Below are 26,547 nucleotides of genomic sequence, written 5' to 3' on the forward strand. Positions count from 1 at the left end.
CTATCTTTTTTTTTTTTTTTTTTTTTTTTTAAGAGGAGGTCTTACTCTATCGCCTAGGCTGGATTGCAGTGGTGCAATCATAGCTCCGTATAACCTCAAACTACTGGGCTCAAGCAGTCCTCCTGCCTTAGCTTCCCAAGTAGCTGGGACTACAGGCATGTGTCACCCACATCCAGCTAATTTTTTTTCTAATTTTTTTGTAAGGACAGGGTCTCGCTCTGTTGCCCAGGCTGTTCTCCAACTCCTGCCCTCAAGTGATCTTTCCACCTCAGCCTCCCAAAGCTCTGGGGTTGCAGGCATGAGCCACTGTGCCTGGATGTGGTGTGCATCTTAATAGATGTGTAATCCAGTGGAAATGCGTGAGCTTTGCAGCCAGCTGGGCCTGAGTTAGATTCCTAGTTCTGTCACTTACTAGCTGCTCGAAGTCTCAGGGTCCTCAGGTGTGAATTGGACATGGTACCCTAAGTCCTTCTTTGTTGCGGGAAGTCGGGGACCCCGAACAGAGGGACTGGCTGAAGCCACGGCAGAAGAACATAAATTGTGAAGATTTCATGGACATTTATTAGTTCCTGAAATTAATACTTTTATAATTTCTTACGCCTATCTTTACTGCAATCTCTAAACATAAATTGTGAAGATTTCATGGACACTTATCACTTTCCCAATCAATACCCTTGTGATTTCCTATGCCTGTCTTTACTTTCATCTCTTAATCCCGTCGTCTTCTTTGTGAGCTGAGGAGGGGATATATGTCGCCTCAAGACCCTGTGATGGTTGCGTTAACTGCACAAATTGTTTGGAGAGCATGTATATTTGAACAATACGAAATCTGGGCATCTTGAAAAAAGAACAGGATAACAGTGATGTTCAGGGAACAAGGGAGGTAACCTTGAACTGGCCACTGGTGAGCCGGACGGAACAGAGCCGTATTTCTCTTCTTTAAAATGCAAATAGGAGAAATATCGCTGAATTCTTTTTCTCAGCAAGGAACATCCCTGAGAAAGAGAATGCACCCTGAGGGTAGGTCTATGAACGGCCCCCTTGGAGGTGTCCATCTTTTATAGTGGAAGCCGAAGGGATGAAATAAGCCCCGGTCTCCTGTAGCGCTCCCAGGCTTATTAGGATGAGGAAATTTCCCGCCTAATAAATTGTGGTCAGACAGGTTGTCTGCTCTCAAACCCTGTTTCCTGATAAGATGTTATCAATGATAATGCCTACCCAAAACTCATTAGCAATTTTAATTTCGCCCCATTCTGTGGTGGTCCTGTGATCTCGCCCTGCCTCCACTTGCTTTGTGATATTCTTTTACCTTGTGAAGCATGTGATCTCTGTGACCCACACCCTATTCGTGCACTCCCTCCCCTTTTGACAATCACTAATAAAAACTTGCTGGTTTTACGGCTGGGGAGCATCACGGAACCTGCCAACGTGTGATGTCTCCCGTGGACACCCAGCTTTAAAATTTCTCTCTCTTGTACTCTTTCCCTTTATTTCTCAAACCAGCCGAGATGCCTAGGAAATAGAAAAGAAGCCACGATAAATATCGGGGGTGGGGTTTCCCCAATACTTCTTCATGTGAAAGATTCAATGAGCTTATGTTTGCAGGGGTCTAGCTCCATGTCTGTACATGTTAGATCTCAGTGTTAACACCTTCCTTTCCCAAACTTTTCCTGATAATTTCAACTCCTTTCCAAGTTTCCGGCACCTAATCCAGCCACTTACTTATAATTGAGGCCATATTATAGTGCCTCTAAGTAACCCTAGAAAGATTCTAGGACTAAACTACTTCTGTGGTTTACCATTTTGTCTGAGTGTTCATGAGATCTTCTGGATTTGACTCCTCCTTTAAGTGGTTTCTGGGTCACCCAGTCCAACTGGTCACATTCCACAGAAGCCAGACATTTCTCCAAGCTGGCCCCGTGTATGTGTTCTTTTCTGGTCTCTGTCTTCATAGCCAAGACACCTTAGCCTGCTGACACAGGTGGCTCTATAGTTCCTCCCCTACATGTCCTAAAGGTCTGGCAAAGTCAACACTGCACGGAAGGAAGGGAGACAAGCAGTTTGCAGCACGGGCTCCAGATGGTACCATGCTCTCCCCAAGCCCTGACTTCTCGCCTGAGGAATAGGAATCATTGGCTGGGTATACAGGGTTGGCCAGCAGGGGCCATGTTGGTAGGACAAAGCTTTACTCAAAATTGGCAACCGTATTTGAATGTTCCCTTGGGGCTGAGCTCATGGTCCCTAGATACTGCACCTATTAGTGCATCTCCAGTTTAAACCACCTCTTTGTTTCTCATTCAGTCTATTCTGTTCTCCATGCTGCCAAGAGCATCGACATCTAAAGAAATTGATGCTGGACTTCTCTCCATTATTTCCTTCCCGGCCTTTGCAGTGGAAGATGTAAACCTCGTAAATGTGACCAAAAATGAAATTATTTCTAAGCTCCAGGTAAGCATTAGCCATGCTGGTGCCCTTCTGTCCTGTGTGATGCGCATGGAGCAGCTCACCCATGCCTCAGTTCCCCATGAGGTTAATTGCTTGATTTAGCTAAGCAGATGCATAAAGTGTTCAAAGCTGAGTCTACAGGCAAGAAAACAAAGTCTCCGAGTGATATAGTGGCTTGGTTCTCTCCTTGAGTAGCAGAACTGGCACTCAAGCAGGCACCTTTGAACCCCAGTTTGTACCAGTACCATACTTCTAAGGCAGAGCTGCTTAACCCTTTAGAGGTCACAGACAGTGTATAGAGTCACTGCCAGAAAAAAATGCATATGTCCCAATATCCTCAAACTTTACACACAATTTCAGTGGACTTGCCAATCCCAAAGTTACCTTCAGGTTAAAAAAATCCCTGTTTTGAGGTGAAATGCAGTAACCATGATACACTAAACTGAGAATATTAAATACTCCAGCCAGTTGAAACTGTCGGTAAAATTATCAAACAATATAAGTTTCCCTAAGCTGAAATCTGTAGGTTGATTGTCCTATTTAGGTTCCATGAAAAATGCTTTTGTCCTTTGGAGTCCCTATGTCTCCAATCATATTCCCAAAAGAAAGCAGCTGTCTCAGTCAGGGTTCAGTGGGAAAAAGGGAACCCCTTTACGTAGTTGAAGTAGGAAGGGAATGAATGCAGGGAATGAAGTGTTTACAAGAAGAGCGGGTTCTAGGCTGAGCCTCCTGGGATGACTCCCAGGACAGTGCAGTGCTGGTCGCTAGGGCTAGGGACATAGTTGCTTCCACTACCCTTGCAAGAGCCACATCTGCTGTAGCAGCTTCCACATACTTACAGAACTGGAGAATGGACACCCAAAGCTGCGATTTATGGATTAGGGGGTTCAGATTAAGAGACTGCTGCGCCTGCGCTCCTTTCTTAGCATCCAGGAAGCTGGGACAGAACCCTGGAGCCTGCACCCCAAAACCAGCAGCGACAGTCCTAAGCATAGGAAGCCACCCCCCTCCGTTTCTGCTAACCTTTGTGGAGGTACATCTGACCTTAGAGCCTCCTCTGCAGCCAAAGCCTAACTTCCAGGAGCCTGGGGAATGTCCTTTTAGCTTTCCAATCTTGCAGGTAGGAGCAAACCAATCCAAGTATCTGCCTTGGTGGCTTTTCTAAATAGGGTCCTTTTAGGTCTCTGTGTAATACAGTAAATCAGAATGAAGGCATGGTTGTTCACTGAACTCTTGGTAATTACTCTTGCAGCCCTGATACTCCAATGGAATGTTTTGGCGTTCCCTTCCAAGTACCGATCAAACCTGAATTGATTTTGCTTATTACTTAAATATATTAATAACTGTACTGACAGCAAAGAACAGTTAGTATAAAATTCACTACTAAAAGATTCATGGGAAAGAGGGTACAGGGCTGACTTGAATTAAAACGGCAAAAAAATTCCTCTGAGCTCATCGAATGCACTTTCTCTTATTAGGGGCGTTATGGATGCTGTCGCTTCCTTCGAGATGGTTATAAAACTCCAAGAGAGGTTGTATTTAAATATTGTTTCTTATCCTTCCTCAACTGTTTCATCTCTAAATTGCCACTGTGTTCTCCCTCTATTGATTATAATTATATGTTGGAATATTGGAAAGGGAAGTATTAATTTTGGAGTCAGCAAGCCTGGAGCCAGGCAATAGAATAGTATCTTCAGTAGGGATGGTGAGCTGGTCATTTAAAACCAGCTTATAGGCCAGGTACAGTGGCCTGTAATCGCAACACTTGGGGAGGCTGAGGAGGGAGGATTGCTTGAGCCCAGGAGTTCGAGACCATTCTGGGCAACATAGTGAGACCTTGTCTCTACAAAAAAATAAAATAAACAAAATTAGTGAGACAGGCGTGATGGCATGTACCTGTGGTCCCAGCACCTCAGGAGGCTGAGGTGGTAGGATCACTTGAGCCCAGGAGGTCAAGGCTTCAATGAACAGAGATCACACCATTGTACTACAGCCTGGGTGACAGAGTGAGACCCTGTCTCAAAAAAATAAAAATTTCTTTAAAATTTTAAAAATAAATAAAACCAGCTTGTAGACAAGGACAACTGGTTCTGTGGCTCACACATTTTTCTTAAAGACCAACTGTGGCCTCCTCCTTGGGTTTCTTTGCCACAGTGACTAATATAATGATATAAATCAGATCATCTGCCAAACTTGGTAGACATATTGCTATTTCTTTGTTAGAGATATAGGAAGCTTTAGTATAATAAACTACCAAGGAGTCTTGTGTATGTTTCTGAAATGTTACCATGGCAAACTGCCAAAAACAGCATCTCATTATAGTAAAATCCTACTCATGCCAACCTCAAAGCTGTAAAAATCAGACAAGCATGGGAAACCCAGTGAGGCATGATGGTATTATGTATGTACTCTGACATCACCTTTTAAAAGTTTGACTTACTTGATTCTAGGACCCTAATCGACTGCATTATGATCCCGCTGAACTCAAGCTCTTTGAAAACATTGAATGTGAGTGGCCTGTGTTTTGGACATATTTTATAATAGATGGAGTCTTCAGTGGTGATGCTGTTCAGGTGAGAAAATGCTGGATGTTATGTTGATAATTATTTTCATTTCACTGGTATACTGATTATTATTAGAACATAGGGTTGTGCAAGAATTTAGGTCACTGTTTCAGTTATCTGTTCCCACTCAGCAAACTTTCCCAAAACTGAGTGAATTAAAGCAACAGCTATTTTATTTATTTGCTCATGATTCTGCAATTTGGGCAGAACCCAGCAGGGACAGGTTGTGTCTGCTTTACCTGCTGTCAGCTGGGATGGTTCCATGAAAGTGGAGAATCTGTTTCCAAAATGGCCTCACTCACATGGACAATTGATGCTGGCTAGCAGCTGACACTGGGAGCTCAGCTGTGCTGTTGGCTGAGGCCTTGGTTCTCCTCCACATGGCTAGCTTGGGCTTCTCACAATATTGTAGTCTCTGGGCCATTAGTTTTACGTGTTGGTTGTTTTCCCCCCCAGACCACAAAAGCAGAAGCTGCCAAGCTTCCTTAAGTGTTAGGCCCGGAACTGACAAAATGTCACTTTCATCACATTCTGTTGGTAGGGCCATCCCATATTCAAGCGGGAGGGGACTAGACAAGGGCATGAGTACTAGGAGGCATGGTTCACTGGGGTCTAGCAAGAACAGTCCATCACAGACAGGTTTTGCTGTTGCTGCTGTTCTTTCCAGATCAGCCAGTGGTTTGCTGTCTTTAACCCTAGTTTGGGGTGCTCTTGGATAACATCTTACTTCATGTAACAGCCTCCTAACTTGAATCTCAACCTCCGGCCTGGCTCCCTGCTGTTTCCATTCTTCTCACCCATGCCAGAGTGATCTTATTAAAAGGCAAATTAGGTTATGCTACTTCCTTGCTTGAAAGCTTGCTTGAAAACCACTTCATGTGTTTTGTGGGGTTCCATATGATCTGATCCCTGCTTTCACCCCTTTAGCCTCATTTCTTAGTGCTGCTTTTTTGAGTTCTGTGATCCAAGCACACTGAAGTCCTTTCAGTCCTTCAAACAGGCCATGTGCCCTCCTCTCTTCTCAAAGGCCTAGGACATTCTTTTCTTCCCCAATTGCCCCTCCCCCTTCCCTTGGTTCAATGTAAGTGTGTCTTGTTTCAGAAAGCTTTCTCTGACCCTAAAAGCTGGGGCAGGTGCCCCTGCGCCCCACAACTATAACAGCATGGGTCACACTATGTTGTATCTCCCACTTACCTGTCAAAGGACCCTGGTAGAGGCCATCTCTCTCCAGTTCACGAGTATAGTCCCTGTGCCTAGTAAACATTTGCTGATGCAACACTCATTTGTTCAAGACCTACCTCTTTAGCTTCTACTTGGTACCATGCTCTGTGCTGAGCCCTGAGCATACTTCGTTGAACAGAACTGACCTGGCCTTGTGAAGCTTACATGGATGACTGACATCACAGATGCTTTGCCATTTTTTCAACTGGTTCTGATCACGTTTGGTGGGGGTGGGGATACGCAATCAGAGATCCATTTTAGCTCTTGAAAGCTCTCCTGCTCAGGAATGCTGGGGGGCTTCAGAACCAGCAGTCAGCTGGAAGTGTTAATATTTCCCCACTGTTGATGCTTTCTCTTAGGCTTCAGTGATTATCTTAGGTTTTCTGTCATTTTATCCCAGAATGGAAAGATCTCAAAAGAATTGACTTAGAATTTCAATTGTGAATAGGCTTAACAACGATGGGGGGAAGAAAACCAGGAGAGGAAAATGACTGTGTTCAGCATCTTGTTGATTAAGCCTCATGAAATCTACTGCCCTACTACACCTTTGCTGTCTCTCACACTTGTTGCCCAATGACATTTTTAATATGGGGTCAACTTTTTTAGTGCCCACACATGAGTGAGAACATGCAGCATCTTTCTGTGCCTGGCTTATTTCACTTAACACAATGACCTCCAATTCCATCTACGTTACTGCAAATGACAGAATGTTATTCTTTTCTTATGGCTGAATAGTCATGAATGCCTCTTAAGTAGAAAACTTAACAAGAGATGGAAATAGGATACACCGCTTAAGATACAGCTTCCCCCACAAGAAGTTTATAATCCAGTTGCTGAGACAAAATTTAAATATATGAGGGGTTAAGAATGAAATAATTACATGATGGATTAAAGACAGAACATGAAGGACATCTGACACACGGTGTAGATATGACTACTAGAGGAATTTTGGGGAAGAAACAGCTACTGCATGATGGGTGCTCTGTCTCTCTTTCTGGAAGCGTGACAGGCAGGACTGAGCTTAGACACACTCCTGAGAGGAACAGCCGATCATGTTTAGCTTCTCCTAACACTGTAAGTGGGCCTCCTGCACTGCTGGAGCTGAGGGTATTTGTGCATTTCTTTGCCCTGTGTCTGAACTCTCATCTGTTGCCATGAGAGCTTTTTTTCTATGTTGCACTGCTGTTACAGCATTCATGACCAGACCTCCTTCCTGCCATGGATGATGGGACTGTTTTCCAGGTCCAAGAGTACCGAGAGGCCCTGGAGGGAATACTCATCAGAGGCAAGAATGGGATCCGCCTGGTGCCGGAACTCTACGCTGTCCCGCCTAACAAGGTAACCCAGTGGCAGGGGGCCATTTGCACTGCTTATCTAGAAATAAGTGACTCACTGCTTGGCCTGTTGGTATTCTTTATCCCCTTTTTCGATCTAATGAATACTTTTTCTCCAAACGTGGTTTCAGAAGCCTTAGGTAGGCTGGGCACGGTGGCTCACGCCTGTAATCCCAGCACTTTGGGAGACTGAGGTGGGTGGATTACTTGTGGTCAGGAGTTTGAGACCAGCCTGGCTGACATGGCGAAACTCCATCCCTACTAAAAAATAAAAATAAAAAAAAAGCCAGGCATGGTGGCACATGCCTGTGGTCCCAGCTACGTGGGAGGCTGAGGCAGGAGGATCACTTGAACCCAGGAAGTGGAGGTTGCAGTGAGCCAAGATCACACCACTGCACTCCAGTCTGGGCTACAGAACAAGAATCCATCTCAAAAAAATTAAAAAATAAAAAAGCCCTAGGTAGTGTCCGGTCTATCCCAAGGAATCATGGCTTTGGAAAAATATGTGGAACATGCTTGATCATGGGTATCACGGGGAGGCAGCAGTTGAAGACCTTCAAATGATACCTGTCCCTCCCCGCAGTCCTGACACAGGCTCTCTGAAGAGCGTAAACCCCTGTTGTACACTGTGTTCTTACACACTTCCACACACGAAGCCCAATGTGCAGGGGTATTGAGAATCTCTTCCTTTGATTCAAACAGTTTGCAAGCTAGATTTCAGAATCAGTTAGAAGCCATTCTACATCAGGGAGAGAAAAACAGTCCAGTTCCAAGAAAATGCCCAAACATAGTTTTATTCTATCAAGTTTCCTAAATTGGGTTGTGATGGACCTATTATCTTGGCAGGAAGATTTGTCAGTATCTCATGGTTAGAAGAGAAGAATTCTTGGTTCCAGGCTGTCCCTTGGATGCTTTTGGTGCCTCAGGGCTTTATTATTGTGTTTGTGGGATGAAAAGGCCTTCAGAGGGCAGTGTCTTCCCCAAAACTGCCAAGGCCTGGAGGAGGTCATAAGCCAGCAGAGGCCTGGCATACAACGACTTGGGTTTAGGTGTTCTGTGGTTGAATCAGGCCCCCACACACATGGCCACAGGACTGGCATGGCCTTTTAAAGTGTCTGCCTCAGCTCGGAGAGGCTGTGGAACCTGTCAGAGCTCACACAGCACTGGGCTCCGCCCTGGGGCCAGACCCCAGGTTCAGGGTCTTGCCCCCACCCCACACTGCCTCCTAATGGGTGATCCATTTCTGTGTAATGGAAGTATCTACACAATGGATGCTCTCACTAGGCTTCTGAAAGCAATAGTATAGTGGGCTTCTTTATTTTTCCATAGAAAATACATTTTAAGGGAATCTGATACTTGATCGTTAGGGCAAAATAGGTACCACCGCGTATCACTTTGGGCCATATTTCCATCTAAAAGGAACTATTATGTGTTAGATCACTGAACCAGTTAAACCAAGTAGAAAATCAAAGGAAGGAGTTTCCATGAGAAGTAGAATGTGCCATTGCCGGAAGCATTCAGTTTTTTGCATTTATATCAGCCCATCTGGTTCACTGGGTCCCTTGAGGTGGCTGCTTGCTCCAGGTGGGCTCACCAAGCCCCACCAGCCTGGACCCTTAGCCCTGAGCTCTGGAATGTTGATGGCCCCTCAACCCAACATGAACCAACAGTCCACGTCATCCAAGCTCTCTCAGGACTGATTTTGTTCCAGGGTTAAGGGCCAGACTTTGGAGAGGAACTAGTCTTCTCTCACTCTGCAGATCAGTCTACGGAGCTTGCTAGGGCTGTGTTCCCTCTAAGTGTCCTCAGCCTAGATCCCCTGCAAATAAATGCATTCCTTTTAGTACACATACTACAGTGTGTGGGTTGGCGCGGGGCTGGCAGTGGGGGCTGGTACCTTCCAGCAGCCACATGTTCATATCCCCATTCAGGTCGCTCCTTTCCCAGTACTGAGGCATTGGGGAAAACAGAATTGGTAATGAGAAGTCATTTGGAACCTGGAAGCAGAGCAAGGGAAAATAAATGCCTTCAGGGTGATTTTACTTATTCTGTGGTAGAGAAGAGCCGTCCAGTTATACTAGAGGGATGTTTTACTGACTCTGGTAAATGCCAGGTGTTAAGAGCTACCCTTTTCTTTCTTGCTGATGAACAGTGCTGACTACACATTGAAAAAATTACTCTGTGACTTTCTCTCTTCTAAACTCCACACTGACCTTTGGGTTTCTGCTTGTCATTACAGTGTCCTCAGCATGTTCACGCTGGTGTGCTAGGCACCGATTTTGCACTCTTTGACACTGATTGCATTTTGTATTGGCTCCTTCCAGTTGACAGCTGGGAAGGTTCATTAGTCACATCATTAACATGTAGAGACCACTGGGAAGGATTTCTGGACACAGGGCCACCACAGGCCCATGTGGCACCTGTGTGCAAATTAGATAAAGGGCCTCAGGGTAGCCGCAGCCCTGGGCCAGGGTGGCATGCAGCTTGGATGTGAGCCCCACTCATTTCCTCAGCCGGATGTGCTTGCGCAGGGCACCACAAGGCCCTCCGTGGACAGCTGGAGACCAGTGAAAGTGTCCCCGCAAACATGGATTGAGCAGCCGCTCTATGCCAGGCACCAGGCTAGCTACTAGGGCACAAGGGTGGCCACAGCGCCAGCTCTGTCCCTGTGAGCTTGCAGGTTAGCGGGGGCCAGAAAAGCTGGTCCATGAGATGGAGGGCAGCCACAGCAGAGGCGGCAGCAAAAGCATGGCACCTTTGAGGACCTGTGGGCAGTTCGGAAGGACCAGTGTGCAGAGAGGCGGAGAGGGACACCTCCATGCAGGGCAGGAGGTGGCTCATGGGTGGGTGGAGTGCAAAACCAGGCTGTCTTGTAAACTGGACACCTTGCCAGATATCTGCATTCTTTTTTTTTTTTTTTTTTTTTTGAAACAGTCTTACTCTGTCGCCCAGGCTGAAGTGCATTGGCGCAATCTCGGCTCACTGCAACCTCTGCCTCCCAGGTTCAAGTGATTCTCCTGCCTCAGCCTCCTGAGTAGCTGGGATTATAGGCATTCACCACCATGCCTGACTAATTTTTGTATTTTTAGTGGAGATGGGGTTTCGCCACGTTGGCTAGGCTGGTCTCCAACTCCTGGCCTCAGGTGATCTGCCCACCTCAGCCTCCCGAAGTGCTGGGATTACAGACATGTGCCACCATGCCCAACCTTTCAGTCTTTCTTAACACGATTTACATTTCAAGTAGTTTTAACATACTATCTGATTATCATACAAGTAATTCTGTACACTATAAAACATCTAGGATTCTGTAGAAAGAAGAAAACATTATTTCTAATTCTACCACTCAAAGATTATGACATTTTGGAGAATCTCCTTCCACACTATTATCCTATTGGATTATTTGATCACTAATGACATTTAATTCTGTTCAGTTCATGCACTTAAGTTTTTCTTAATGTTTACCACTATTGAAAAAATTTAAAATTTAACTAAATATGTTAATAACATCATTGATTAATCTGCAAGCAGAAGATGAGTCCCCTCATGGTGTGATGTTCCCCTTGGGAGAAGGATGTTTCCTATTTCCTTTGGTTGACTTATGTTTTCTGGAAGAAAAAAAGTGGTCACTGACATTACCCCCAACCAATGACGTGATGACTTAAATGTCTAAGTCCAGCATGGAGTTTAGAAGAGAGAAAGTTGCAGACTAGCTTACAATGTGCAGCCAGCCCTGTCCTCCAGAAAGAACACCAACGTATATTTTACTGAGACAGAAGCCCCCCAGTGGGTTCAGCTTTTTGAGGCCCTGAAGGAGGGGTTGCAGGCTAGTAGTCCAAGTGGTTTTCCTCGGCAAATAGTGCCACCTTCTGGCGATTCTCTTGCATTAGGCGCACAGTTTATAAACCCCTAGGGATGGCTCCAGTGATGCACCACCACAGCTGGAGGCTGATGTTTTCCATCATTTCACCCATCATGCAGCCAAATGTAAGCATGAGCCATGACAGTTCCCATGGCCAGAGCCATGCACAAAGCAGGCAGGCCAGGCATCCGGTGCTGGTGGCCTTGCGTGTGCCTGTAGGAAGAGCGTTTGTCCAGAACCAGCCTGCAATTTGACTTCCACCTCCGCTGCTTTATAGCCTTGCAGCCCTGAGGAAGGGGCTTGCTCCCCAACCTCCTGGCGCCTGCACAGAATTGGCCTGGAGGATGAGTACCATTTCATAAATCCTCAGCACACTTCCCAGGGTCAGGTATTGTGGCCATTTTATCCTCTGACTTTCTGACTTTGGATTTGTCTCTCTCTCCAGGTAGATGAAGAGTACAAGAACCCTCACACGGTAGACCGAGTTCCTATGGGGAAGGTCCCTCATCTGTGGGGCCAATCCTTGTACATCCTCAGCTCGCTGTTGGCAGAGGTAGGGAGCTTAATGGCCTCGCAGACTGGAAATCATGTGATTGAAGGTGCAGGGAACCCCGGAAGGGCATAGGGACTCTCTGCCAGGGGTGTGTGTGGATGTCTTTTGCATCTTCATGCGTTTAAGGTCAACTGGACCGTGTTGGCTACAGGGCTTGACTCCTGGCCTTGACTCCTGGCCTTGTGTGTCCATATTTCCATTAAACCAGCTCAGGTCCATGAGGACCCAGCACTCCCCTTCACCCCCTGCCAGCATTCCTCCTCTGTGGCTAGAATCTGTTCCAGTTGATGGTCAGAGGAGCTGGAAGCTTCTCGGCCAGGATTGTTGGCACATCTGATCCTAGAAGATAAAAGATTTGGGAAACGACTTGATTGGCCCCTAGCTGCCCCTGCCCCAGTCCTAGGCACAGGAAGCACAAGGACCGCAGATTTCTACAGAAAGAGGCGGTGGGCCGGATTTTCTGTGGTGAATTTTGTGTCAGGTGTTCCCCCGGACAACCCGCAGTACTCTTCCTTCTGCAGACAACTGCCTCTTGACTCCTTTCTTTTTGTTCAGCATTGACTTGTCCCCAGGCTTTTGTTTTAATATGCAAATACTTTAGAGCCCCCTCAAATGAATCTCCCAGTCCTCAGTGTGAGTGACCTTATCAGATGGGCTATCGTTCCTGAGAGGGTTCTGCCCAGCTGAGTGCTTCGGCTGGACCCGGGGAGGCAGGGAGGGGAAGGAGCCCAGGGAAGGGCTGAGGGGCTGCCAGGCTCTAGTAAAGGCGGAAGGGGCGGTGGGTCAGCATGCCACCGGGTTCCTAGAGTGTCAAAGCCCAGGATGAAAGCTAGCACTGTGGAAGCAGCCCTCAGGAACTCTGCCTGCCGAGCTGGAGCAGTTGTTTTACGGGTACTTCAAGACTCCCCGGTGTCATGGTCATGTCCTTGGAGTACGGGCTGTGTCTTCCACTCCTGTCTTTATCAGTAGGGAAAACGCATATATCTCCTTTGAAAGCCAGCCCTGTCTCTCACTAGTTCTCTGACTCCGGGCAGGTCTCTAATCTCTCTGGGCTTCGGTTTCCTCATGTGTAAAATGAAAAGGTTGGACTTGATCATCTCTGCCATACCATCCAGCTCTGATTTCTGTATCAGTGAGATGGGAAACGAGTAACTCCCCTCCCCTGCTTTCTCCTCTCTGATGTAAAGGCTTTCTCTGGGCCCAGCACTAGGTCCAGTTCCCCCTCAGAACTCCCAGAACACCTTGATCCTCTCTCTTAGGGCTCGGATCATTTGTAGAAAGTACAAGGAGGTACATATTCAAAGAGAATACTTTGCAAGGGAGTGGGGGTGGGGGGACCAAGTCCCCACTCAGCCACTTCCCTTGGTTCATTACCTTGGTTTCCCCACCTGTACAGTGGTGATGGTGGTAGTGTGGGGGCCAAGGTGTTCCCCTAAAGGTTTGATGAAAAATCACTGACATGAGGCAGATTGATTAATAAGAAAAAAGGGCATGCAGATGTACTTAACATGTATACATGGGAGCCTTCAATCTAGGGGAAATTTTCCATTTTTATGCATAGTTTCAACAAAATATGGACAGCTATGTAGAAATGTGATTAGACAAAAAGGGCCTGATCGAATGCTAATGGACCAAGTGGGGAAACCCAGTGAGGCCTTTCTGTGCAGAACTCCTTCCTTCTGGGGGTGGGGCAGGACCCTCCCTGGACTGGGGCCCTTATGACCTACAGCCAAACAAGGTATGTCAGGGAATTTTTTATGGCCAGTTTTTACAGAGAATATTTTTAGGTTTTGTGGCTGGCTTTGGGGAAAAAGGATTCTGGTTTCTATGCCTGCCTTGGGGAAGAAGGATTCTAGTTTCTGTGGCGCCTCCAGAAGAATGGACTGAGAGAGGGAGGCAGGAGAAGGTCAGAGGAAAACTGTTGCTTCTGAGGCTGCTGCTGAGGTCTTCATTTTGGGGGTGTTGTTTTCTGAGCCCCAAAAGTAGTACCTACCTGTCAGGAGGCATAAGTGTGACAGTGCACATACAGTGGCTCAACACAATGCCTGGCATGTTACTGAGAGCTCAGAAAGTATTGGTTATCATTCTTTTTGCTCATACAAGATGGTGGCATATTCGACGAGCCCTAGAGAGCTAGGTGCAAAAATGCAATATGTTTATCAGTGGCAATTTGATGACGTTACTCTGTTTCACAGAAAATAAGCAATTGACTGGAAAAATATAAAGAAAAAAGTCTTGACTATGTTGAGCCCCAAAATATTTCATTTTCACATCTCAGGTTAATTTTAGTTAATCTATATTTCATGGTGTTAATAGTGCTCCTCTTTTCCATAGGGATTCCTTGCCACTGGTGAAATCGATCCCTTAAATAGAAGATTTTCCACTTCAGTCAAACCTGATGTTGTAGTACAAGGTTTGTGAGCGTGTTTACTATTCATATTTAACTTTGTAAAACCAATGTTATTTTAATTCAGATGGTTGCCTAATTTCTTGTTTAATTTTTTTAAAGTGTGTATGTGCCTATGCTTTAGCATGTAGCGGTTCTGTGAGATGCGTTATATAACTCAGTGGCTCCCAAGGCAACAGAATTCTTCCCAACCACAAAATGACTTTCTATAAAGCAATTGTTTTCTTGAATATAAACCTTGATTGCAACTGGGGCACAAGTGATTCATTGCTTATCATTTTTCGTCATCGTTATTCTTTGAAAAATAGAGCTTAAGTCTGGTGAAAACTCAGAACCCAACTGAGGGTCATTCCTCCCTTGGAGTCCTGACGTCTTTCTGCCTTTCACCTGTGTCCACCTTTCCTCTCCCTCCTCTCCAGCCAGCCCTTCTTCTGGAGAGGGAGGAAACCAGCCTGGGCTGCTACTGCCCTCTGCCTAGCCAAGTGATTTCACCCTTCTGTGCCTCAGAGTGCCAGGACTTGAGTTCCCTCACTGGGGCTTCCTAAGATGTACTGAGGCTGCAGTGGGGAAAGTGCTTGCTGTAGTGCCTGGCCTGTGGTGTGCGCCCGGGTGGAGCAGTTCTCTTCCTACCTTCCCTCTTAGGGAGGAGCTGGCAGTCCAGTAACATTCTGTGCCCTGCAGAGCACACCAGCTAATGCCATAGCACATTGTGTGTACACCGTATTGCCCCTGAGGCTGTACATTTCTTAATGACAAGGTCCGTATCATTCTTGCAGTTTCTATGTTGATTGGCACATACGCACCCATATGTTGAAAACAGTGATTGAACAAATGACAAGCATTTCTCTGTGGCCACTGGCTCATTTTGCTTTGGGGACTCATGCTGTGTTGAGATGAGCTGATATCACCCAGTCAATAGAGCCATGAGATACACCTGTCACAGCATTCTGATTAGGTAAAGTTTGTGATGACCATCATCATCTCCACCTTACACACGAGGCTTAGAAGTTAACCCGCTCCCTTAAGGACCCACAGCTGGCAGCTGCAGGTGTGAACCCATTCCTGACTTCCAGGTGTACTGATCCAGCTGGACTTCATTGTCCCTGCTCTAAGCCAGAGCATGTCCTGCTAATTCTTCCCTTGAATCTATTAAGACTGTTTTTCCAGCTGCAGTCTGGGACACTTTAATGGGTGTTGACCAGCATTTGTTTAATAGAACAGTGTAGAAATTCCCAGAAGGTCAGGCACAGAGTAGGGGAAGTGCAGTTTCAGAAACTTTGCCACATCCAGCTGCACAGATCATGAGGCTCCCAGGTCTCCCCCAAAACCACTGCACTAAAGGAGTTACTCCTACAGAGAGTGGCTGCTGGCGTTTCGATAAATGTGGAGTCAAGTCATGCCTGTCATTGGAAGCTTTAGAAGAGACAGGTGTTAAGGGAAGCCACCCAGCCAGCCCTGCATGGCTGATGTTCCCATTTCCGGAGGGCCTGGGAGTTTAGGTTTCAGTCCACGTGCAACTGTAACTGGCCAGTTGAGCATGCAAGGCTTCCCTGGGGGCTTGTGGTGAAGGTCAGGTGAGATAATGGATATTAAAATACTTGAAAAGGCATCAAGTGCTGTGTAAATATAAAGAGGTGACACTCAGCTCTCAACTGCATGTGTATGTATTGTACATTCCGGCCCCACCAGCCTGTGATTGTACTTAATAGTAGTCAATCCTGCACTGCCCTGAGCCTCTCCAGCTCCCAGAGGGCTCCGCCGCAGCTGGACATGGCACCAACCTTTCTCCCTGTGGCCATGCTCCCCTTTTCCAGTCCCATCCCTGTACTCCTTCCCTTTGCCACAGCACTGTCCCTTCTCAGAAGGCCAGCGGTACTAGTACAGCAGGTGCAGCCTAGCCGATCCTGGGTGGTCCCTAGTGATGGCCTCCCTCCTCCATGGGCCCCCAGGTCCCAGGCACAGTCAGCTCCCTGCCTGCTGGAGAGCCAGGTGCCCAGGCTTTCCCACCAGAGATGGGGCCCAGGCCAGCCCTGGGGTGCTTTTTCCCCACCAGTGGGGCCCTGTGTGGGAGTTCTGAATGGGCCAGGCTGCTCCACTACCACCAGTATCCCCACTCACAGACCCACTTTGCTTTCTCTAGAGGGAAGGATGTCCCCTCAGAGCATCCCCTGCCAGTAGGCGCACCCCTTTTACTCTTCTTTTCCCCGTCCTTTGGGAGCAGGGGCACAGGCTTCTGGCATCCCATAAGTGGAGCTGTTTCCACTCCTGACCCTGCACAAAAAGGGACACCAGGCAGGTTTAGAATAGATGCAGACCCAGAGAGAGGCAAGACATTACTTGAGATGGGACATTTTGGCTTGGGACTTATTGAGGACAATTTCTAGAAGTCTCCTATCAGACTATCTCGCACGTTGAGGGTACTTGATAAATAGGCATCAAGGTTGTTGAGAGGTGGCAAGGACAGAATGGGGAGGAGCAGCAGGACGAACACTGTCATTTCCAGAGCCAGTCATTGCATGGAAGAGCATGCTAATGTATATGCCAGCAGGCAGACGAGGGCAGTAAGGAACACATGTCCATGTGAAGAGATAAGAGTCATAAGCTAACGCTCATTCTGTGTTCTTGTTCACAGTTACTGTTTTGGCAGAAAACAATCACATTAAGGACTTGTTGAGGAAACATGGGGTGAATGTCCAGAGTATCGCGGACATTCATCCAATTCAAGTCCAGCCGGGCCGGATTCTTAGTCACATATATGCCAAGCTTGGTAGGTTTGGGGAAATTACCTGGGCCTTTTTGGCATGGGGGCATCTCGGTTCTAGATTTGGGGTCTGAGGGAGACTGTGATATACATAAGTTCTAAAGACTTGGACAAAATACTAAAGCAGGTGGTTCCACCGCTTTGATGTGAAGAGGAACGGGCGAACCAGCATATTCTCACACCCGTTCAGTGGGCACCATCGCAGGTGGCCAAGCATTCACCAGATCTGTTGTAAAGTAAGGAGCCACCTTGGAGAATTTACAATTGGAAAAGTCATTTGTGTCTTGATAATGCTTCTCATATTTACCTTTAGTATCAGAAAACGCTTATTTACACATTAAAATGGGAGGAGGTTCTCTATGCTTTTTCTAGAATCTGACTTTGTTTACTATTATGGCTCAATACTAAATAAATCAAAGGTAAACATTCTATAGTCCTTTTAGTAGTTTTATTCCATGCAGTTCCAACCGGGTACTGTTCATATACATTCATGAAAAAAAGAGGGGTGGGATTTGTTTTAATATGCAGCTTCGTGCCATTTTAAAGAAGGATTATGGCAGTAGAAGAACTAAGCCCCAAAGTGGGTTGTCTAATCTAGAAATAAGCTCAGTCTTAGCCTGAGTTGCCTGCATTACTTGTTACCATATTTCCTCTAACTCCGATTTCTCTTTTACTTTTCAAACAGGACGAAATAAGAATATGAATTTGAGTGGGCGACCGTATCGACATATTGGTGTCCTTGGAACCTCTAAACTATATGTGATTAGGAACCAAATCTTTACTTTTACACCCCAGGTGAGGAGAGCAGGCCAATGAGCATCTTTTTTTTATTAAGTTCTCTTTGCTGTCTGGTAAGCTTTTTTCCTGTGCATATGACAGAATTCTGCGTGCGTGGGTTCAAATAGAGACATATGAAATGACACCCAGTGCCTAGTACAAGTCTGCCCGTAGTAGGTGCTCAGTAAATGCTGATTGAGACAGGTGTGCCATCACTTCCGGTCATGAATATTAGTGAAATTCAGACTGCTTTAGAAGTTTGCTGTTGACATGTCACTTGACTCACAGCCCTTGTGCCCCTAATCACAGTCATCTCTGACCCTTGTGCAAGCTGTCAGACCCTCTGTGTGACACACAGCCAGGCTGATTTTCCGGGCACACCCCCACTTACTGGGCTACTGAGTGTACTGGTTATGGAACTTATCTGCAGAGCTTTGGTTTCCAAAGAAAACTAGTCCTGTGGAAGTACATAAAAATGTTTTTCACCCATTTGGGCAGCTAGAAAGACCAACAGTGGGATCGCTTTGGCAGCGTGGGGCACAGCCCCCACTTACCTGGGCACAGGGTTGATCATGGGGTCTTGGGTCAAGCTTCTGTTTCATCCTAGCCCCTGCTGCTCACTGAAATCTTGCAAGCTATTTCCCTTAGTGACAAATCTCAGTCCAGAGCTAAGCATGCACTAGTCCAGAGGCCAAGAGAACAATTTGATTTGTTCTCAACATCAGGCAGCAGTGTCTTTAGTTGACATTAACCAAAGCCATCAATCAGGTAAACAGAGCGTCCACCTCTCACCTGCTCACAGTGCCCCCACTTGGAAAGCATTTTCGAACCCATAGCCCTGGAAGGAGCAGGTATTAAGGAGTTATTGATTTGCTTTCAGAGACAGCGGTGTTGGGCAAGATGCTTAAATCCCCATCTGAGGAGCCGAAAGTAAATCTAGCAGTGCACCTCTCCCTTCTACTCTACAACGACAGCTCCCAGGCAGGCAGCAGACTGATTTTTCTGATCTTGAGCAGGGCAGCCCCATGGCTGGGTGGATTGAAACCAGTACTGAGCCTCTTGCCTGGTAATAAAACCCCAGGATTAGTGCTGAGCTGAGTTGTCAGCTGGTGTTTCCAGGTAAACAAAGGGTGGCCGTTTACCCAGCCTCTTCTGACTTTCAGTTCACCGACCAGCATCACTTCTACCTGGCCCTCGACAACGAGATGATCGTGGAGATGCTAAGGATCGAGCTGGCCTACCTGTGCACCTGCTGGAGGATGACGGGCAGACCCACGCTCACCTTCCCCATCAGCCGCACCATGCTTAGTAACTCCAGGGATTTCGGCAGGCTCCCTCCTGCCCCAGGGGTGGTTTGGGCTCTTACAAATGTTTAAAATGGCTCCCATGGCCAGAACTAAGCACTGAAGGGGCTTCTTAGCAGTTTGGTTTCTTTTCTCAGGAATCTTCTATGCCAAAAATATTTTAATTAGATGGTGTTGATGAAAATGTTTCAGTGCATAAGAAGGGGGAAAAAAAAGTCTTCCCAGACTAAACTAATTCATCACTTTTTTTTCCTTAGCAAATGATGGCTCAGACATTCATTCTGCTGTGCTTTCCACAATTAGAAAACTAGAGGATGGATATTTTGGAGGAGCCAGGTAATTTGTGATTTAAAAAAAAATAATAAGAGTAGCACTGACCTTTCTTAAAGTCCTTTGCTGCCCTTGTCCCGTTTTTCATATTGATTGTTGAACCTAAAAGCATGCAGTTTTAGAGTAAGCAGGAAGGTAACACTTCTCTAATCCAGTCTCCCATATGAAACTTGGCTCATCTCTGAAACAGCACGCAGCTGGTATCTTTTAAGCTTTACTTGCACCAGGAGGCCTCAGACATAGGGAGGTGAACCATCAAGTCCCTCTGAAACGTCTGTTCTTGGAATGCATGTATGGAATTCTGTGTATGTTTCTGTTAAAAGGTGTGGAAAGAAATACTCAGTACCTGGGATCCGGCAGGTGCCCAATAAACGCTCCTTGCACCGACTTGAATATACTATCACCTTAAGATTCATTTGCAGGACTTGGCAAATTCCTTAGAGCCCTTAGAGCAGAGCACCTGAATGAGTCTGCGTAGGTCACTGTGCCCTCACCCCCTGTGGAATGAGCCCCCTTCTGGTTTACAGGCCCCAAGTAGGGCAGACGCACCCAGGCATTATTTAAGCACCTTGAGTGATACAGGGCTTGCCCTCCAGGAATACCCCTTCCATTTTTGTGCCCTCTGCTGTCACAAGGCAGAGGTCTTCTCTGTAGTGTCTATTCTCTCATCTCCCTCTACCCCCTAGGATATACCAGAAGGGCCCCAAGAGAACACTGTGGACCAGGCACGGGGGCTCACACTATAATCCCAGCACTTTGGGAGGCTGAGGCAGGCAGATCACCTGAGGTCAGAAGTTTGAGACCAGCCTGGCCAACATAGCAAAACCCTGTCTCTACTAAAGATACAAAAATTAGCCAGGCATGGTGGTGCACGCCTGTAGTCCCAGCCACTCGGGAGGCTGAGGCAGGAGAATCGCTTGAACCCAGGAGGCGGAGCTTCCAGTGAGCCAAGATCATACCACTGCACTCCAGCCTGGGCGACAGAATGAGACTCCATCTCAAAAAAAAAAAAAAAGAGAATCTCACGTGTAGCCCAGTGTAGCTTTTCCAGGACTCAGGGAGGCTTCTGTTTGGTCCCTGATGGAATGCCAGTTGCTAAAACTTTTGGAGTTGAAGTCGCCCTTTCTTCTCATATCCTCTCACCCCAGGGACACTGCTACCACAGCAAAGTCACTCATTTTTTAAAAATTATGGTTAACCACCTTGAAATCACTCCCAGCGTGTGGGGGTGGACCTGCAGAACCTCAGAGCCCAGGCTGTCAAACCCAGCTTCCAGGTTTCATTGGAACTGTGCCCAGCCTGAAGTGATAGGGCCACTCAGGACTTCTGCTCCAATCTGGGGATGGCTTCCCCATCGAATTCCTTCTAGAGGGAACCTGACCTCTTCCATCATAGCACCCCTGGCCCTGTGTGATGGTGTTTCGTGGTAGGGACTCATAAATAATGGAACGAGTGTGCCCAGAGAATCACTGCTTCTGGGCCAGTCGTTTTGGGGGAGAAAAACAAAACAAAAACATAGGTTGGTTCCGTTTAAAAGCAGTTTGCTCGATATGTTTTGTCAAACTGTTGTTTGGTTTAGTAAAATAGATTCGTATTTGTGTTGGGAGTAAGAAGTCAGTGTGATTTATTTGGCTTTTAATATGCTGTGCGCGTTCGCTTCATACTTGCTATTGAATTTTTGTTTGAATGTCTTGGCTGACCGCTTATATGGGGCAATCTGCAGAGTAATATATGTATTGATTCCGGCAGAAGCACCACATGGTTGGGCAGAAGTCTCTCAGTGATTCATAGTGGAAGGTTATCCACACACTACCTGTGTCCCTAACCCGGTGTCTTCTTGGCAGAGTAAAATTAGGGAACCTTTCGGAATTTCTCACCACATCGTTCTACACGTATCTGACTTTCCTGGATCCAGACTGTGATGAGAAGTTGTTTGATGATGCCAGCGAAGGGACTTTCAGTCCTGATAGTGATTCAGATTTGGTAGGATATCTGGAAGACACCTGTAATCAAGGTATGGCTTGAAATGCTTTTGTGGGTAGTTCGCTGAATTTATTTAAACTTTAGCATTGTGATAAAATTGCCGTAAGACTCAAATACAGACAATGATTGATAAATGAAAACAAGGAAAAATGAAACAAAAAAGAGGCTTCTGAAACTTGCATATATTAAAATGAATAAAATGCCAGTTTTAAAACCGAAACTACAAACGATGTCCTTGAAAGTGGGATGTTTTTAAACCTAGAAGGACAAAGAGTTTCAGGAATGGGGACTTTTTTTGTTTTTTTTCTTCTCTTTTTTTTTTTTTGTAATTGTTGTTGTTGTTGTTGTTGTTGTTTGTTTTTGAGACAGGGTCTCGCTGTTGCCCAGGCTGGAGTACAGTGGCATGATCATGGCTCACTGCAGCCTCGACCTCCTGGGCTCAAGCAATCCTCCCACCTCAGCCTCCCAAGTGGCTAAAACTATAGGCCTGCAGGGAAGCATCACCATACCCAGCTAATTGTTTTACATTTTATAGAGATGGGGTCTCCTTGTGTTGCCCTGGCTGGTCTTGAACTCCTGGGCTCTACTGATCAGCCTGCCTCGGCCTCCCAAAGTGCTGGGATTACAGGCAGGAGCCACCGTGGCTGGCCAGGAATGGGGACTTTGCACATAATACATACATTCTGAAGACAGAAACATACTGCTTGAATTTTCAAAGGAGTGGTAAAATGATCTAGGTTTGGTTGGATATGAGTGATGAAACCCTATGGATATAACATTTCTCATTCTGTATAAGGTTTTGAGGTGATCTGTTTTTCACTTTTAGATAGTAGTTGGAATTAGGACTGGGAGTTCCATAAGGCTTAGCTCACTCATGACAAATTACAACAAAAAGCCCAGACTTCGGCTGCTATCCTTCACGCTATCCTTCAGGCTGTCTTACAGTTCATCTTGGGAGGATGAGATGTAAACACTATCTTGACCGGTAGTTTTTTTTTCCTTGGATGAAGTTTTTCCAAACAGTAAACTTCTACACACATACATTATCTCTGTAAATCTCTTCTTACTCTTTGGGAGTGAGTGGGAGTGCAAATATCGATACCTCAATGTTGTCGTCTGCTAAGCCTACACACTTGCTACCTGCGGTCACTATTGTGCAGCCATATTTCTGCAGCTTGGTTTCATTGGCTCTTTTTCTTGCTTGTCCAATTACAGAAAGCCAAGACGAACTTGACCAGTATATCAACCACCTTCTGCAAAGCACATCGTTGAGGTCCTATCTGCCTCCTCTTTGTAAGAACACAGAAGACCGCCACGTCTTCAGTGCTATCCACTCCACGCGGGACATCCTTTCTGTGATGGCAAAAGCAAAGGGTTTGGAAGTTCCATGTATGTTATTAACTCTTTTCTGCCTGTTAAAATACCTTCTTTTATCAAAGTAATGCAGGGACATAATTTAAAAGCCAAAGAATCCTAGAAGACAACAAAATGCCCCCCACATCCTTCTACTTAGAGGTAACCACTTTCAACTCTTTTAGCTCTTTCTTCTGGTATATACATATCTCCATATTTCTCAGATAATGTGTGCATACTGCTGTCTTCACATGCATTGACTTGATTCGGTACCTGTTGACTTTTGATTATGTGGGTAAGGATCTAGCTGTCTTAAATCACCACTCTTCTGCTTCACTCCCCCTAACCCACCACGGAGTTAAAGTTTAGTTAAATCAGTATTCACTCTTTATATCATTGTATGTACGCAAATATTATTTCCAACTGAGCATTATAGTATACTCTGATTATATTCCCATTTTTACTCTTTGTTTTTTCAAAAGGTAAAGTTGCCCTGGCTTTTCATTTGCTTCGCTTTCTTTCTACATCTCCCAGTGGCCTCGCAATACAAATTTCCACAAGCTCAGTCGTATCAGTGAATCTCTCAATTCCACTGCCTTTCTTAGAGTCCACGAGTCTCCTTGTATCTGGGCTGACTGCGCTCTAGGCCTGTTGCGTATGTGTCATCCTGGGAATTTCCCTGGCTTGTCTCCTTAGTTGGATTCCCTGGTTCCTGAATCTGTTGTGTTCCCCTTTCTCAATGTATTCTTCTGTTTTGGTGGAGCACATTCTAGAATAGTTTCAGTAGGTTTCAAAAAAAAAAAAAAGTGAAGTGGAAGAGGGCATGGTAGTGACAGCTCTCAGCTTGCTTGTTTTTGAACTGCACTGCCCTCTGCCCCCTTCTGGTTTGGTTGCCCTCAATGTCTGAGGTGCTTTTCACCCTGGGATCTTCCCTGGAGGCTTCCTTTACTTGTCTCCTGAGATGGCTCTCCTGTGTTCTGTATCCCAACTCTTCTTTCTTGGTTCACCCTTACTTTGATAGAGGACATGCAGTAGTTTCCTGAGAAACAGCACACAGTGGGTAAAATTGTTGAAACCTTGCCATTTTAAAAATGTCTACAAATGTTCCAGACCCATTTGAGAGTTTGGCTGGGTATAGAATTCTAGATGGAAAATACATTTTTTTGGCTGGGTGTGATGGCTCACACCTGTAATGCCAGCACTTTGGGAGGCCGAGGCAGACAGATCACTTGAGACCAGGAGTTTGAGACTAGCCTGGCCAATATGGTGAAACACTGTCTCTACTAAAAATACAGAAATGAGCTAGGTGTGGTGGCCTGTGCCTGTAATCCCAGCTACTCGGGAGGCTGAGGCAGAAGAAGCAGTTGAACCTGGGAGGCGAAGGTTGCAGTGAGCTGAGATTGTGCCACTGCACTCCAGCCTGGGTGACAGAGCAAGACTCCGTCTCAAAGAAAAAAAAAAGAAAAGACTTTTTTTTTGCAGATTTTGAAAGTATGACTTACTGTCTTCTTGCTATCAGTGTGTTGGTGTTGCTGTTGAGAAATCTAAACCCAGCCAGGCACAGTGGCTCATGCCTATAATCTGAGCACTCTGGGAAACTGAGGCAGGAAGATCACTTAAGTCCAGGAATTTGAGAACAGCCTGGGCAACATAGTGAGACCCCGTCTTTACAAAAAATAGAAAAATTAGTCAGGCATGGTGGCACATGCCTGTAGTCCCAGCTACTTGGGAGTCAGGCAGGAGGATCACTTGAGCTCAGGGAGGTTGAGGTTGCAGTGAGCTGTGATCACACCACTGCACTCCAGCCTGAGTAGCAGAACAAGACCCTGTCTCAAAAAAAAAAAACGCCCATTCTTGCATTGCCATGAAGAAATACCTGAGACTGGGTAATTTATAAAGAAAAGAGGTCTAATTGGCTCAGGGTTCTGCAGGCTATACAGGAAGCATGATGCTGGCATCTACTTGGCTTCTAGGGAGGCCTTAGGAAGCTTCCAATCATGACGGAAGAAAAAAGGGGAGCAGACACTTCACATGGTGAAAATAGGAACAAAAGAGAGTGGCAGGGGAGAATGGTCACACACTTTTAAACAACCAGATCTCAGATGCCTTGTGAACTCAGAGCGAGAGCTCTCTTATCACCAAGGGGATGGCCCAAGGCATTCATGAGGGACCCACCCCCATGATCCAAACACTTCCCACCAGGCCCCACCTCCAACACTGGGGATTACATTTCAACATGAGATTGGAGTGAGGCATTCAAACCATATCAGAAATCTAAACCCATTCTGATTTTTGGTTTGTTTGTTCGAGACAAGAGTGTCACTCTGTCGCCCAGGCCGGAGTGCAGTGGCACGATCTCAGCTCACTGCATCCTCCACCTCCTGGGTGGAAGCGATTCTCCTGCCTCAGCCTCCCAAGTAGCTGGGATCACAGGCGCACACCACCACACCAGGTTAATTTTTGTATTTTTAGTAGAGACAGGGTTTCACCTTGTTGGCCAGGCTGGTCTTGAACTCCTGACCTCAGGTGATCCACCCTCTTGGGCCTCCCAAAGTGCTGGGATTACAGGCGTGAGCCACCATGCCCGGCTCATTCTGATTTTTGATACTTCAAATATGAGCTGTTTTTCTCTTTGAAAGTGTTTAGGATCTTCTCTGCTCCCAGCTTCTGACATCTCAGTGCTGCACCTTAATCTCTATCTCATGTGTTTTCATCCATTGTGTTGGATACACAATGGGCCTTTCTAATCTGGAAATTTGTTTTTCAGTCCTGTAAGGTTTTCCTGAAAAGCTTCTTGACTCATTTCCTTCCCTACATTTTCTCTGTTCTTTCTTTCTGGTGTTTCTGTGATTCCAAAGTTGACTTCCTGAAGAAGACTTTATCATTTTTTTCCCTCTGTTTTCCATTTTTCTGTCTGTCCTGAGAGCCATTGTCTCAACTTTTTCTTCCATCCCCTCAATTAAGCCACTTTTGCTATCACATTTTAAATCTTTTTTCCCCAAATTGCATCTGTTTTTGTTTCATGTTTACAATATAATTTCTTGGCCGGGCGCAGTGGCTAACACCTGTAATCCCAGTACATTGAGAAGCCAAGACAGGATCACTTGAACCCAAGAGTTCAGACCAGCCTGGGCAACATAGCAAGACACTGTCTCTACAAAAAAATAAAATTAGCCAGGCGTGGTGGTGCATGCCTGTGATCCCAGGTACTTGGGAGGCTGAGGTGGGAGGATCGCATGAGTCCAGGAGGTTGAGGCTGCAGTGAGCCATGATCATGCCACTGCACTCCAGCCTGGGTGACAGAGCAAGACCCTGTCTCAAAAAAATAATAAAAATACAGTATAATTTCTTTTTTTTGAGAGAGAGAGAGAAGGAAAAGGTCCTGTTCTGTCACCCAGGCTGAAGTGAGTGGTGCAATTATGGCTTACTGCAGACTTCACCTCCCAGGCCCAAGTGATCCCCCTACCTTAACCTCTCAAGTAGCTGGGACCACAGGTGCATGCCACCACACCCGGGTAATAATTTTTATTTTTATTTTTGTGGAGACAGGGTTTCGCCATGTTGCCCAGGCTGGTCTCAAACTCCTGGCCTCAAACAATCTGCCCACCTTGGCCTCCCAAAATGCTGGGATTACAGGCATGAGCCACCATGCCTGG

General features: G+C 46.1%; 1 protein-coding gene across 6 annotated transcripts in view; it reads left to right on the plus strand.

The window, feature by feature from the left end:
* The window catches only part of PHKA2 (phosphorylase kinase regulatory subunit alpha 2), a 90,514-nt gene that overhangs the window by 41,449 nt on the left and 22,518 nt on the right, over nt 1-26,547 (plus strand). For all 6 annotated transcript variants that reach the window (XR_496978.3, XR_496977.3, XR_005236375.2 and 3 more), the window contains exons 8-19: nt 2,302-2,448; nt 3,924-3,977; nt 4,896-5,018; nt 7,473-7,568; nt 11,869-11,976; nt 14,311-14,389; nt 17,016-17,150; nt 17,830-17,939; nt 19,085-19,229; nt 19,483-19,561; nt 21,400-21,569; nt 22,754-22,927. Coding sequence is in view for 3 of the 6 variants with exons in the window: in XM_007991211.3 (XP_007989402.2) it covers nt 2,302-2,448; nt 3,924-3,977; nt 4,896-5,018; nt 7,473-7,568; nt 11,869-11,976; nt 14,311-14,389; nt 17,016-17,150; nt 17,830-17,939; nt 19,085-19,229; nt 19,483-19,561; nt 21,400-21,569; nt 22,754-22,927 (1,420 nt within the window). In the remaining 3 variants the exon portion in view is untranslated. The remainder of the gene's footprint in view (nt 1-2,301; nt 2,449-3,923; nt 3,978-4,895; nt 5,019-7,472; nt 7,569-11,868; nt 11,977-14,310; nt 14,390-17,015; nt 17,151-17,829; nt 17,940-19,084; nt 19,230-19,482; nt 19,562-21,399; nt 21,570-22,753; nt 22,928-26,547) is intronic.

This window comes from Chlorocebus sabaeus, chromosome X (genome assembly GCF_047675955.1).
Source record: "Chlorocebus sabaeus isolate Y175 chromosome X, mChlSab1.0.hap1, whole genome shotgun sequence".
In the NCBI taxonomy this organism is placed as follows: domain Eukaryota; kingdom Metazoa; phylum Chordata; class Mammalia; order Primates; family Cercopithecidae; genus Chlorocebus; species Chlorocebus sabaeus.